This window comes from Lepisosteus oculatus, chromosome 9 (genome assembly GCF_040954835.1).
Source record: "Lepisosteus oculatus isolate fLepOcu1 chromosome 9, fLepOcu1.hap2, whole genome shotgun sequence".
Classification (NCBI taxonomy): Eukaryota; Metazoa; Chordata; class Actinopteri; order Semionotiformes; family Lepisosteidae; genus Lepisosteus; species Lepisosteus oculatus.
This window is the reverse complement of record NC_090704.1, coordinates 18,864,044-18,879,965: the sequence shown is the minus strand read 5'-3', so window position 1 is coordinate 18,879,965 and position 15,922 is coordinate 18,864,044. Positions and strand designations below refer to the sequence as shown.

The 15,922-nt window shown below is 37.7% G+C and overlaps 1 protein-coding gene across 2 annotated transcripts in view; it reads right to left on the bottom strand.

Annotated features, from left to right (window-relative positions):
* Window positions 1-451: 451 nt before the first annotated feature.
* rabgap1l (RAB GTPase activating protein 1-like) overlaps window positions 452-15,922 on the bottom strand; it is a 378,884-nt gene continuing 363,413 nt past the window's right edge. For both annotated transcript variants that reach the window (XM_015355764.2, XM_006635021.3), the window contains 6 exons: window positions 8,203-8,313; window positions 7,493-7,597; window positions 6,156-6,239; window positions 5,744-5,815; window positions 4,503-4,700; window positions 452-3,537 (listed from right to left, as the gene is read on the bottom strand). In XM_015355764.2, coding sequence (XP_015211250.2) covers window positions 3,403-3,537; window positions 4,503-4,700; window positions 5,744-5,815; window positions 6,156-6,239; window positions 7,493-7,597; window positions 8,203-8,313 — 705 coding nt within the window. In that variant the 3' untranslated portion in view covers window positions 452-3,402. The remainder of the gene's footprint in view (window positions 3,538-4,502; window positions 4,701-5,743; window positions 5,816-6,155; window positions 6,240-7,492; window positions 7,598-8,202; window positions 8,314-15,922) is intronic.

Sequence of the window (15,922 nt, the reverse complement as noted above, 5' to 3'; positions counted from 1 at the left end):
AAAGGAACAAGTAATAGGTTTATTCCATGCTGAAAAAAAGAAGAAAGAGAACACAACGTTTCGGCCGTGGAGCCTTCTTCAGGTGTGAGCCTTTCTTCACACCTGAAGAAGGCTCCACGGCCGAAACGTTGTGTTCTCTTTCTTCTTTTTTTTCAGCATGGAATAAACCTATTACTTGAACTAATTAAGGTGCTGTTTGTATCTAGGAGCTGCACTGCAAGTTCCCTGCATTTCCACAGAACCATCTATAAACCTGTACCTTGTTTATTTCAGGAGTGAAAACCATACTGTCATGGATTAAAACTGTAGACCTTGGTCAGGGTCATAGTTGTACACTAAACATTTCTTAGGATTGAGATAAAATTCTTCAGGCAGAAAAATACAACTAATTCTAATAATGTAAAGTGATCTTATCCTTATCAGAGATTATATTCAGACATTCACACTGGGAGACAGAAAATCTGAAGTTTATTAATGTGAGCAGAACAGGTACAGAAGAGACCATTTGAACCTTAATGCTGTATTTCTTACTTCACTGCCCCACTTTTTAAACAGACAAAAATATATGTGAAGATGACCCACACATGAAAAGCATTTCTCCATCTGAAAAACATTTTCCAACTCAAAAAAGACCAACATCTTGCAATAACATTGCATACTGAGTTACACCATTATTAAGCAGGATTCCAGTTAGCTTCATTAGTTTTAACTGGTTATTAAACGGTAGGTTTCTGAAAAATATTTTTTGTTCATAACATCTTAGGACACATTAATATACAGTATGACATTCAGCAAAAGAAAATAAGTAAAAAGGTAAAGAGTCAAATGGTCACTGATAAAAATCAGTAGAGTTTAGTAATAACCACTTATGCCCAACCTGACACTTGTGGTCTGCTTCTGAGTCCCAGATCAAAATACACTTTTTTTGTACTAGTTTGCATCGTTATAAGCGTAAACCTAGTTTAGACTGAATTATCTTTTCCTGGAATCCCCTGCTCTCTGGAAAGGGTTGTATGATCTGCTAACGCTCCACATGGCAGCAGAAGTGGCGCTTGAGAACCGCAGCACCTTCTGATTTAAATTTTTATGAATTAACTACGACTTGTACTAACTGCATACCTGAGATGCAGTCTACCACTGTAAATCGCTGATGATGGATGGGATCTATAAGCCCTGCTAAGACTGGTTTATACTGTGACAGTAATTGCATTCTAGTGCTGAAACAATGAGCCAAAAAACACAGGTCCACTGATGCTCAAAAGTGGCATGAATGGTCTGTACATGTATGTTATTACTGACTGGAGTCAGGAAAATGGAATGAGAATTACTGGTCTTTTACAGTGTAGCAGAACTAAGAATCAAGCCATACCAAGTGCTTATGACACAGTTAGCAAACAACTGAGCTATTTAATTCAATTTGCTGGATTTAACACTGCATCCAGTTGGATGTATATATATATAGGGAGTCTGAAGTTTTAAGAAATGTTTTGTGTGAAAGCACAACTATTAAACCAACCAAAGAAATGACAGACAACTAAGAATACTATCCCCAAGCAACTTGTGGCCATTAAGGTTTTTAAACAGTAGTTCGAGTAGATAGAAGTTCCACAAAATTTAAAATCTTGTTTTCACCACTGAGTTTTCGAAAAAGCACCAAAATACTTTAATGATTCTTCAGATTAATTTCCCATTTCAAATACATTGGCTAAATATTTGTCTTTTATCCCTTAAGCCTGCATAACACAAGCTAAGTGTACACACAAATGCAAAACGTGTCTTTTTTATGCAGTTTTGAACACCAAACACTTGGCAGGTTGGAGGGGATTCCACAAGAGACAGTTCCCGCTACAGTATTTCTTTTGTTGATTGATTTGCTTGCCTTTTCATGGACTGTGGCTTTAAAAAATATTCGAACACCTCTGACTTTTTCAGTCACCAAAATTCCTATTTATAATGTTAACAGTGTTTGAAGTACTTACTTGCATTGAATGAAAAATCGTAGATACAACATATCAACAAAAATGTTCTGAATTGTGGTAGGCTGAGTCATTAGTTTATAGGAAGAATATCTTTAAGTCTTAGAGGTTGTTCTGAAACCTTCAAAATAGTCATAAAACATCACTGGCATTTTTGTATAAGCTCCATTATTTTTGTTGTGCTAAGGTTCCTTAAGCTACAGTACAAAAATGCAGGAATCTTTCTAAATGTCTTTGAGTCTGTTTTTTGGTGGCTTCTAGTGGCAAGCCTATGTTCAATACCGTCCTTCTCTGGAACTGCTTGGCATGGGATTTAAAAAATTTGTTGGAATTTTAATATTCTGTGTTTCAGTATAATATTTATACTACTGATAATAAACCAAGTACTGCTTTAGAAATAGTAGAATGTGGAAATTGGAATTGTTTTGGGGAAAAAAAGCTTGCAAGATTGCTGTTAAACTGATGTAGCTGTAATAATTGGATTAAGAGCTTGGCTAAAATGAAAACCTGCTAAAACTGCATCTGGACATGTCTTTTGCAGAGTCACTTTTCATTTAACCATAAAAGGTCAGTACAATAAAATATTTTTTTTATTTAAGAAGTTTTATCTTGGCACAACATTGGGCAGTGTTTAGATAACAGGATTGACGTATATATATTTGCCCACCAACAACCCATGAATGGCATTGCATTTAAATGCAGGAATAAAACATAAGGAGATGATTGACAAGAGAATTGATTGAATGTCAAGCACATTTTCTAAAAGAATGTGGAATAGGTGGAATATATCTTTTGTTTTGTTTTTGACAGCACCAGTTCTCATATGTAGTGTGCTTCAGTAAGTCCACAAAGGCTATAGAGATGCATTCAAATTCAGACAGTAAAACATAAGAAAGCACTTTTCGTGTTTATAGAACTGTACATGATTAAAAATGATTAGTTATATATTTAGAATCGACCAATATATTTAAACTATATAGAAAACAACACAAGATAATCAATTTTTCAACACATCTCGCAGTGCATTCACAATGTAGTACTCCCTTTCTCAACCACTAGCTTGCGTAAAGAGTGATACAAAGAAGAGATGAAAAGTGTTTTGGGAAAATAAAATGAACACAAGTGCTTTCAGTCTGATTTTTTAGCTGAGCAGCAGCCATACGTCCTTATAGCAAGGACGATAATGGCTTCCTTTGTATTTTCCTTAAGCTATTGACAGATCCAATGCCAATCTGACCTGAGCTCTCCTGTTTGAGAAAGGAAGTACTGCACTGAATCATTGTACTAGTGTTCTTGTGATCCCTATGTTAGCTCAGCCTCGCTCCCCCTGCCCATCACCTCTTCCACAGAGTGCACAGCCCCTGTGGTTATGGGCTTTCTCACCATGTCCAGAACTGACTCATGCTATTCACTCCAGCGGGAGCTGCTACACTCCCTCTTTTGGAGAAGGGGGGGGCTGGTTACCTGTGGCTGTCTTAATAGAGTTCAAGGTTTTGCTAAACCAGGAGTTTTTGGCAGCCTGGATCTCATTCATGAGAGCTCCTCTCTGGTGTTCCAGCTCCTAAAAAAAGAGTAATAGATTAATTAACCTTACATTCTTAACACATAGCTTGAGACGTAAAAACACAATGTTTTGAGACACAAGAATTCACCTGTTTCATTGTGTCATTATACAAAATTAATTGTCCTAAAGGACAAACCCAGATGAGGTTATACCAGGACCAGGCCATATGCAGCAAAATTATATAGAAATAAACTATAGTAACTAACACTGAGCTGTTTGTTGCTACTAGAATGCAGTTTAAGGATAATTTAGAGACGGTAAGTACAAGCATTCATCAGTGGGTGCAATTCTCTGTGAAGCTGGTCCCAAGTACAATCGACTAGAGAAGGAGTTTTTGGTTCCTCTCCTCCATTGTCTTCTGGTCTTTTCTGTTCTGTATTTACAACATGTGTGGTCACTTGCTTTGTTAAGCGCATGGGGCAAGGCGACTCAGACAAGTTGACTCTTGATTAAACCAAGTAGCAAGGGTCAGCACTGAAGCGAGTATTGGATGTTTAACGCTCACACAACATTATTATACTGTGTAGGCATTTCCCAGGATTAGGAAGACAGGTCAACTTGCCAAACACAGAGAATCTGCTTCCGGCTTTATACAAGTGAGGGAGAAACACTGTTCACTTTCAAGATGGGAGCCCATTTTTTCCTTTGAGAAAGGAGGTGGAGTTCTCTAGGGAACAGAGTAACATTAGCTGCCAGTTCGGGCTGAGGGAGCTCTTTGTATTTTGGCAAAAGAGGAATTCAGGCTATATTCTGCTGAAAAAGTTATACCCTACATGATTAAAAAAATAATTGACATAAGAAATCAATGAAATTTTAAGTATTCTAAATTTAAGTTTTCTCCAATAGATTCTCACCAATTCAGAGAAAGTGAGACATTATGTCAATTCTCTGGAACAGAGTTTTTAAATAGAAGGAGTAAACACAGTATTCTGTGACCACCAGCCAACCTCTTCCTGGGTTACCTGAATCTTGCACTTGGCCTCCACTAGCTGCAGTTTGGTCTGGGCCAGCTCCAGCTCCAGCTCTCTCAGTTGTTTCTTAAGGGAGTCCTTCTCCTCATCCACATCCTGGTCACGGTTGTCACGGCTGATGGCGGGCAGCTGCAGGGATCCCTCCTTGCTGAAGATCTCCCGACAGCGCTCGCATGCCATCACCTTGCTCTGAGGGTGGAGATGGGAGAAGGCCAGTGTTGAGTACTTACCATATTGATGACTGCTTAATGACTCCAGCTTGATTGGATTCCTGCCATCACAGTCACAACATGACACAGCTATCCACACTGACATATGCACCCTGTCAAATTTACTCCATTGGACCTCTATTTTGTTTTTACACAGTTAGCTTTACAGAATGTGAAACTGAATTGAGAAAATCATTGAGAACCATTTGAAACTATAGTGAAGTCCTCTGTAAGTCCCAAAAGATCAGAGGTCATGGGTTAAAGTCTGGGTTTTGTCACTGAGTACCTGTGAGACCTACATCCTTAGCTCTAGTGTTTATGGTTTGGAGATATAGTGTGAAAAAACAGCAGACAGACAGCACACAATTCAGAGGACATCTGCACATACAATCTCCTTTATTCAATGCTGGGTGGTATAAACGGATAGAGCTGGTTAGTTATTGGAAATTCAAATTCAGAGGGTGTGAGGAAAAAAATATGGCAAGTCCAAACTTTTACTTTAATATATTTCTACAGCAGACTGTCCCTTGTTACATGGAAACTGTTTAAGAAATGACTTTTTTAGTTTGGGAACACTTCCAAGTAACAGGAGAAGTGAGTACATCTTGTTTGTTATCAAGGCAGTTGTCAATGTAGACATGTAGCAGGTTCTTAGCTTCAATGAAGAAGGCCTAAGGCAACTGACAATAACTCAGCCAGATGAAAGGTTACCAAAGGTTTGGGTCTTTGATTTCACATTTAATCAGTGTCCTAGGTATGTGGAACGCTGAAAAGCTATACATCAGAAATAACTAAATTTATTTTAAAAAGTGTTTTAAAAAAGTTTTCAAAATGTTTCACAAATTTGCCAACAGAAACAGGGGTGATATACATGCAAAGCACAAGAAAGGTTCAGAGTTCACTGAGAGTATTTGCACCTGTTGGTCACATCCCAAATATGAAAGCAGGTGGTGGGATTCTTTATAATACAGGAAGGTCTCCACAAGTTGCTACTTGTTCATGGAACTTGGCCTTCGCTCTCACCTTCACAATGTCTAGCTCCTCCTTAGTGACGGCCTGCTGCTTCTCTAGTCGAGTGCTGAGCTGAGAACAAATCTTTAAGACATACAAGAAAACAGAGGGTGGGGTGAGTCAGGTCAACTCAGTACCAAGAAAGAACCCATCTGTGCTAATGACAGAATATAAAAAATAAGAATATAAAGTTTGCATCACTCCCTGGAGTGAAGTTTTTTTCTGGGACTCTATATTGAGATCATTAATAAGTTATTTTGACAAATTAACAACTAAAAAATAAGAGCTATTTCATAATATTGTGTCTGTATCCTATATAACTTCTCCACAAATGGCCACTTGCAGTTTAAGGTTTTTAAAGCACTTTTACAATAACTTAAATAGAAGAAGGGAAAAAGGATTATAGCTAATGAGCAGTCTCTACCTGCTTGTACTCGCTAATGATGACTGTGGTTTTCTTGATTTCTGATTCAGCTTTTTCCAGTTCTGTTCTGAACACCTCCTTAAGCTGAAATAGAGGAAAAGCACAATTCAATTCAATTCAGCTTTTTTTGTTATTATACTTACACGGGTGCATAGTACAGTGAAAAGTGTTTCTCGTTAATCTCTCAGGTGCTGGGGTCTGCTGGTGAGGGAGTCTAGGATCCAGCTACAGAGGGTGGTATCTAGACCTAGAGCCCTGAGTTTGGTAGCACATTTTATGGGTATGATGGTGTTAAATGCCGAACTGAAGTAAATGAACAGCATGTTTGTATAGGTATTCCTTTTATCCAGGTGGGTTAGTATGGTGTGTAAAGCTATAGAGATTGCATGCTCTGTGGAGCGCTTTGTGCGATGTTTGAGCAAACTGGTGAGGATCAAGTGTTTTGGGGATGCTGGCCTTAATGTGTGGTATAGGTAGTTTTTCAAAGCACTTCATTATGATGGGGGTGAGTGCAATAGGGCGGTAGTTGTTCAGGCATGTGGGTGCTGATTTATTTGGTACTGGCACGATGGTGGTTGTCTTGAAGCAGCTTGGTACAGTAGACTGGGCCCAAGGACAGGTTGAAGATGTCAGTACAGACATCAGCTGTCTGCCAGGCACATGTTCTGAGTACCAGGCCAGGGATACTGTCACAGAATTAGTGTTGGTAATAATAATCTCAGTTTTAATAATACCGTTATAATTGAGCAACTGATGCTGCAGAGTCAGTTTCTTAATGAACTATAATTATTTGGCTCAACACTCATTCTTGGAAGTGGCAATTAAAACACCAAAGTACTTTATGTCTTCAAGAGTACCAATACTGTCTTTAACTGTACGTGAACAAGTGATTTAAAATAGAGACTGACTGTATTGTATCAAGCATTGTACTCCTCATTGTTTCCTCAGTTTTTACTTTATTCCTTTGTAGTCAGAAGATTTTAACAGTATACACCAGGACAGAGTTAACAGATATACCTCTTCTGATGCTAAGCACAGATGGAACCATCCACTGGAGATCAGAGTACTTACCATTAAGGATATGTTAGTAAGAAACTTAAGGGGAGGGAAAATAAACTTTTGTCATGTGTTCCACGAATGGTCATTACTGCTGCACAAAAAGCACTTTCAATGTACACTGTGATCTGTACAGAAAGTCTATGCAACTTGCAGAAAACAAAGAGCTGGCATCTGCCCTGTTAGTAGAGTGAGCTCTATAGGAGGTGCAGAAAGGAATATGCCAGCTGTGAATGCTGATTTTGAAGGCTTTTTCCCAGGGTTCCCTCACATTCCCTTACCTGGGCAGTCTCCTCTTCCTGTCTTCTCTTCTCATCCTCCATCACCACCAGCCTCTGCTTGGTGTTGAGCAGCTCCTTGTTCAGGACATCCGCCTTGTCCTCTGCCTGAAAGGAGAGCAGCACATCAGGGTCACACCTAGCAGGTCCTGAGTTTGCCCAAAGGCAGCCTTATACACTTAAAATCCAACACAAACTGACTGCAGCCACCAACAAGATGCCCACACTAGAAACTATATTTATTTGGAAGTTTTTCCAATGCATGTTTACCATTAGTGTTATCTACGTACTCTTGCATGTACACTATGGACAGCAGTCTTTTTGGGCTGCATTGCATTAAATAATATTTTACGGAAACCAATGACAGAAGCTCAGTAAGTGACCCACTGGGGAGTAAACAACACACCTACACCAGTGAACAGTTTAGTAATATTCAGCTCATATTCATACTGTACTTCAATATTAAAAAAATAATTTAAAAAATGATTTAGAAACATTCAATTTCTATGTGTATATCAATATCCACATAAGCAAATAACCTACATTGCAAATAATATGTTTGGAGATGGTACAGTATATGAAATGCATTGATATTAATTGCTTTTATTTTACTTTTTGTCACTTTGATTTGCAATGTTTGCTGTGTTTTGCCCAAGTCCTGTCCTGTTATACACATTCGCAAAAAAGCATTGCAGTAATGTGGCGACAGGGACCTGGTCCAAGTCGTTGCGCAGTGCGATCTTGCTGGTCACCAGCTCATGAGCAAGGTCATCATTCTCCTGCTCCAGACGCATGCTAGCCTCCTGCAGCCGGCGGTTCTCCCTCTGTGGAAGGATAACAGAAGATAGCAGATGAAGTCAGAGTGGAGACATTGAGTGATATAATGGCTCTGCTGGACAATTTACATTTTTAGCATTCTCTCACACAGTGTCTGTTTACTCAATTGTCCTTATGTATATCATATGAAACACATGAAAGTTCATTAAAGCAATACTTATACTCAGTTACAGTTGTACTTGCCAAAGCTGCAGACGTGCACACTTTTGCTCCCTTAGTGATTTCTTAATTCTGATAGAGAACTGCTAGAAAACAGTTTATTATTTGTTATTTTTTTAAACCGATTTCTCCCTGTTTGTATGCTTCAAAGATAATTTTCCACCTTCTGTGTTTACAGGAGGCTCATGAGCCAAGGGTCCTGTCTTTCCTGTAGATATTAATAATACATCCAATGAAATCTACAATAGATGCCGACGATGCAGAAGTAACCAAAGGTCTAAGAAAATTAATCTGCAGAAATCAGTCACAGAAACAAGGGCATTGGATCAGATGGCGTTGCCACACCCAAACCCAAAAGAGTTCATCTGTGCACAGGTTAACTGGACAAGTTAACATGAACATCAGTTAGTTACAAGAAAATTACTATTGTCAATTACTTCAAACAAGATTTTAAAATTTCTGGAAAAAAACATTATATTCATAAATACTCTGTACAATGTTATAACCTGATAGCTGGTGATAAGGTGGACATCCCATATCAAGCCACTAACTTGATTTAACCCATTAAAAATAGCAGTCAAAAATGTTTGTGGTCATTTGAGAAATGGTTGGCAAAAGCTAATTGTATCAGACTTTCACTGCTTTGAACAAAATCCATCAATAGAAGTTAACAGATTGATCTATTTAATTGGCATTATGCCATGTCGTGTTAGACCACACGGTGGCGCGGGAAGCCGGAGCCTACCCGGCAAGCAATGAGAGCAAGGCAGGGTATTTATTTGAGACAAATAAAAATTATGAACAGATGTCCCCTTTTTTAAAGTCAAAACCAATTTTGTTCACCAAGTAATTAATCACTGAGTATCAGATACAGAACAGCAAACCATAATATATCTGATAAGCACACAGCAACCCCATCGCTCTCATTGTTGATGTCTGATTGTACAGATGCTAGTTATGACAGAATTTATTCTGTACATAATTCCTTGCAATTTTGTAGCATACGTTAACAACATGGGCAACAGATATTGGCAGAAATCCCATTGCATAGCAGATGAGATAGCAGATCAAATTGAACAAAGAATTAATGACAACAGAGTTAAAATCCTAAATATTACAGACAGAGCCTTGGGATCTTAATTAACTATAGGCAGCATCTCATCAGATGGAAGACAACTCCTACAACACACTTTCCCGTGGCACCATACTGTGACACTGGATTGGAATTCTGGACACGACTTGCAGCAGCAACATGATTTACCTTATGGATCTCATATAGCGTATTGATACGAAAAAAACACTTATGCTCAATGTTTCCTGTATTTGCTACAGATGTGAAAGTAAAAATACTTTCTTTGGACAGGAAATTACTGGAAATCCAGGGTTGCAATAGAAAATAAACTAACACAAGGACCAGCATCATCTTAGATGGCTCCTATTTCAAAACGCTTATCAAGAGATCACAAAACCTCTGACAAAAACTGATATCACAAAAGTTGCAACGCAATGCAACACAGTTGCAGAAAAACTTCATATTTTAAATAATGTACATGTAGTGCTCATGTGGGACACTGTAGCGGCTGCACCGTCCACTGTAGATGGCTACGCAAGGTGGGCTGGGAATGGCGCCTGAGGGGTGGGACTAGCGGACTGTATATAGCGAGATGGGGGCTGTGAGATGCCCTCTTCCCTTTCGTGTCTGTGTATAGTTTAAGTGTTGTGCTGTATTCCCTATGTCCCTGTGTGTAACCCTCTTCAGCGGTGTTAATAATGTGCTGTCAACCCACGTCAGAGCTGTGTTCCTGCTTCATTCCATTCTGTAAACCACGCAGTCGTTACAATAATTTAATTTAAAGACAAAACAGATACCAGTAAAACTGACTAAGTTAATTTTAGTGAACACTTTAAAATGTTAAATCAATTATGGAAAAAAATAGTTTCATATACTGGGTCACAGTAAGGAAGTGTTCCAGATGCCCCACTAAGCCCTAAAACCTTCCTTCAAGTCTGCACTTCGGTGACATAGTGTGTAAGTATGTGAACATCTGAAAGTGCACCATTATAAAGAGCGTAATATGATGTCATTTGCTGGTTATAGCTCAGGTCAAAGTGCGTTCTTGTTTCCATCTTTAGTGCTGCTCCTTTACCAGTAGTTAACTGCAAGTCAGCAGAGAATTGTTTTAAAAAAATATCCATTCTCCACTTATAGTTCAATTAAACTGAATGCCATTTTGTCTATTCTTTCGCAAAAGTTTCATAACATAACATTTAACATGTTTGTTCAGGTTAAAAGGACTCGACTCAAAATGGAAGAAGTAAAGAGGAACACCTATGCCAGGATGTTATTTATTGACTTCAGCTCAGCCTTCAACAAAATTGTGCCAGGCAGACTAGTGGTAAAACTCGGGGGTCTGGGCCTCAGCAACTCCATCTGCAACTGGGTCCTGAACTTCCTGACAGGCAGACCCCAAGTGGTGAGGATTGGAAACAAAACCTTATTCCCTCTGATCCTCAACACAGGGGCCCCCCAGGGCTGCTGCCTGAGCCCACGGCTGTATACTCTATATGCACATGACTTTGTTGCTAGATTTAAGGGCAATCAAATCATCAAGTTTGCTGATGACATCACAGGACTTGGTCTTATCGGCAACAATGATGAAACCGCCTACAGGTACGAGGTAGTAGAAGTGTACGAGGTAGTAAAAGGTAGTAGAACACATCGGCAAAACAAAAGAGACAGTAGACGTCAGGAGGCACGAAGGATGTCGCACACCCATCATCATTCACTGGGCTCCAGTCTAAACTGTCAGCACCTTCAGGTTCCTTGACCTTCAGATCACTGAGAGGCTGATCTGGTCTGAGAACATTGCTGCCATCCTCACTAAAACTCACCAGCGCCTTCACTTCCTGAGACAGTTAAGGAAGTGGGGGATGAGCAAGACAACACTCACCGATTTGTACCGTAATACGATTAAGTGTGTCCTGACATGTTCGTAGCATGCATTCCTATACAATGGTATAGAATTACATAGTAGCTCCCAAATCATTGGGACTGAGCTACCCACCATTAACCGGATATGTCTCGACCGCTGCCAAAACAGGCTCGAGCATAAGGACCCAATTCACCCTGGCCCAGATCTGTTTTCATCCCTGGGTTCTGGTAGGAGGTACTGCTGTACCAGAACACTGACGAATAGATTCAAAAACAGTTTCTTCCCCCAAACAGTCTGCATTATAAACAACTCATATTAGCACCTGCACTTTAAGGTACTGCACTGTTTGCACTATGTTCTGTCTTGGCTGTATAACGTCTATTGTCTAAATGTATTGTCCATGTCTGTTATTTGTGCCTATTTTTTTCTCTAATATTACTGGGTACAGCTGAACATGTAAACATCCCAATACACATGTTGTATATGGCAAATACAGAAATTTTGAATCTTGAAAACTAAGGAAAACTTGGCAATACCGCTGTTTTTGTACTATTAAATACATTTCATGTACATTTGTTCTGTCTGAGTACAAAAATGACAATTCAAGTCAAACAATGTATTCATTCATGCTAAACATGACTGATTTCAAAAGTGCAGAGAGTAAACCAGCTTTGTACTATTAAATATTTAGCGTTTCAGTGTATAATTACACTGCAGGTAAATGAATAGTCAAATCAGTCAAAATGGGGTTATGAAATAATAGCTTTATTTCAACACCACGTACCTAGAATACATATGAATCTAAAGCAGCCTAAATGAAATTTGTTTTTACATAAAATATTATACATTTTATAACTAAAAAGTTTAATTTTACTAACATGTGAATATTTTATTCTCCATGGCAACATCTCTCAGATTTGATAGGTTAAAACATGAAACGTCACCATTTCGAATGGAAGGGGGTACTTTCCTTTAGCGAAGTCCACTCTGATACAGACTTCAGAGAAGGGTCCATTGTGGGCGCTTGTGAGCACTCTTGTGAAACACAAATTAGAAATGAGACACTCTAAGCCCTTGCAGACCTAAGCGGGAACGTGCATATCAATGGAACAAGACTGCAAGTGTGCATACTGGAACACTGCTTGATTATGTCAGCATGTAACTGTGTTTAATATCTAAATACCTGTCCTGTTCAAGTTGTTTAATTGGTGCAATGATTTAACATAATATTTAATCAAAGTAAAGCATAATTTTTTAAAACAGAGTTGTGTTTTAAGCAGGTGTACATATTTAGTAAGAGTGCAGTTTTAATTCAGCTTCTTGGTATACATTTATGGTGTCATAGTGCAGCAAGATGTCATAGTGCATCTCACACAACTACTTGTGGCTAACAGGATTTCACTATGTACACACGAAGAAGCACTGAGTAACACTTCTGTGTATGAATCATAAAATAAGAGTTAATTATATCCTTTTTGTGATTTAAGTAATACATGTATTTTTTAAACTTGATTTACAAGTACTGCTGCAGTTATTCCAACAGGTAATCGTGTTTCCCAGTCCCAGTCTTTCTCACCTTACAATAAGATACCATGTAAAAGTATGGCAGAACTCAGCCAAAGTTATTACCAGGCCCTAGTTTTCTTTCTATAAATGTTAATTTATTAATTTATAATTTATTAACATTTACATTTACTATTAAATACAATGTACTAGTTCCTTTTTTGCAATATTCTAACTACCCAGCAGGCTAGATAGGCCATTTGTAATCTATCTTAACTTTCAATTTCACACAAAATGTCTTAGCTATTTATAAAGTGAACAACTCATCAGCAATTATGATGGCATGCCTACAAATTAGACACAATCTGGAGCTACCTTTCTGTTTTGCCATGTTTAATGGTTCCCAGGATTTTTTCAGAAATGGTCTAAACAGCAAACCTGCAAGGGATCTTAGCATTTGAGAAGTGTAGTCCATGTTGTGTTTTAAAAAAGTTTAATTTAACAGTAAACATCTTAAAGCAGTTGTTTGCAATAATATAGCCGTGCACTACATACAAAACCAGAATCTTCTAAATCTAGGGTGGAGACTGGGAAAAAACAAATATTCCTGAAGTCCAGCAGCAGTCTTATGACATCTGAGTTGTGACAGGAAACAGCACATCACTAGAGAATTTCATTTCAATTATTTTGTTACTTAGGAATATAGGCAGATCACCTGACACTCATGAGCACTCACAGACCTCCTTTTCACTTTCCTAGCACCGATCCTCCAGAGATATGTGCACTCTGATATTAAAATCATTTCAACCAACAAAACCCTTGCTCCAACAAATCAGACTAATGAGGCGTTTCCTACAAAGTGCTTCATATTGCAATTAATTGAGTAAAAGCTCCTTATTTAGAAACCTAAGTAGAAATTATTTTTAGCGTCCTTTTGACCTAGTTTACCAGGAAGGATATGAAACAGCATTTTCATACATTTCCTTGGTGCTCACACTTCTGTTTTGTTGTCAGTTCATTGTATTGGAATGTCAACAAAACATTTACCATTATAGAGCTACACACACGCATGTGCAAAACCAAGTGTGGTTTAAAGTTCTGAGCCTAATCATAAAGAAATAACAGAAACCAGAGCTCTTGCTGTCCAAGTATATTCAGATAGTCATGGTGAACTACTGTATTTGTTCTGAGTCTTTTTTCACTGCATTTTAAATCACAAAACATTTCTACATCCATTCATTTTCACCATTTTTCCTGGTCAGGGTCACTGTAACCTTTTGACCTTTTAAAATGTTACTATTAAAATTCTTTGTAATTAGAAAGCTTTTCAAAGTACTGTTAACAGTATTGGTAAAAGCTCTTGTTTTGAAATTTGTCCAAGAGATATCAATAGTTTGTTCTCAATAAATGTTTGTCAAGATTGCTGCATACCAGGAAGTAATCCGGTGGTGTTCTGCTCACTAGTATTGATTAAACTATATTCTATAGAAAGCTTCTATCAGTTCTATCAGTTCTCTATCAGAATCTAGGACTGATTAAGATGTCACACAAAGACAGCATGTTTCAACAAAAGAACTGCTGGGGACCACTTTACAAGATGACTTGTAATCTTTAAATAAATAAGATCAAGAAAAACCCTTGAAAAACTACAGTATTTGGCATGGTTAACACAAACACTTCATTAAACAAGACTGCAATAGTTCTTGAGCTTTAAGCTCAGACACATAAAAAATAAAAAGCAAAATGCACTAAAAAGCAAATGCATAAGCACTGGCTTAGTAAAATTGTTGCTTACCTTCTTTGGGTTTCATAAACAGTTGCTTTACACTGGCATGCAAAAAAGACACTACATTTTGAACTAGTAAATGCAGGACATGTTCAACAGTGCTTGTAAGCTCTGGGCCAGACTCGCTTTGGCTCAGAAGAAACTTCCTCTAGATTTGGCTTTATGTAAATGCTATTTCTGCCAAAATGATATGATTGGCTGAGGAGGCCTGATAAAAAAGGCACAAAAATAACAGAAGGCAGGCAGGAGCAGATGCTCTGCTTATTCTTAAAGAGTAAAAATGAACAGTTATGTTTAATGAGATAACTGTAAGGTTTGCTTTGGAATATATTTGCTTTGGAAACTTTTACAGTTTCAGATTTATTGAAGTTAAAAATAATGGGCAGAAACCCAGTGATGTTTTCTAATTCTTGACAAACTAAAGGTCTTCAGTGACAAACTAGAAAAAAAACAACATTAATAAAAACTTTTTTCCTGTAACATCTGACAGTATTAATGTTATCTACTGTATGGCATGCATGCCTGCTTCTGTCCTGTCAAGCTAGCTCAGCTCAATTAGCTAGTTCAATTGTCTAATTTTATTTGGTAATCACCTAGATGCTCTGTGCTTCCTAGTTGACCAAAAAGGAAATAAGATTATTTTCAGGATGGTGTTTTTTTTACCTGAGACCTTATACTTGTAGTCTTGTGGTTCACATGTTTTTGTTAATATAAGTTGAGAATTAAAACAAAATTGTCTATCTGGTTTCATACATAAAAAACTCTTCTGCGAAAGAATTTTTGAAAATGCAAAGTATTTATTGGAATCAAATGCAGCAAAAACAGTACTGTAATGGATTAAGGTATAAATTAATTTAACAAGAAAAACTAGTCTATGACTAGGTGACATGCATTTCTTAAATTCTCTTGCTTATTGTACAAAAAATAAATAAAACACCTTTAAGTAGCTTTTTGACCTGAAAAATTGATTACAAAACAAATATTTTCATTAATGAAAAATAGAATAAATAAGTCAGGAATTAATATTTCATTAGAATGGAAGATTAGCTTGAAGAAACTATTCCAAAGAATGGTCAGTTAAATCTCAGTAAATGCATCTCAGAGCAGAGGGACAGTTATTTCAACCCATTTTTATAGCTTGTAGTACACAGAACAGTCAGATTTAATTAAAAACAGCAGCAAATGAAAACTATAATGAGGTGACACCTTAAATTA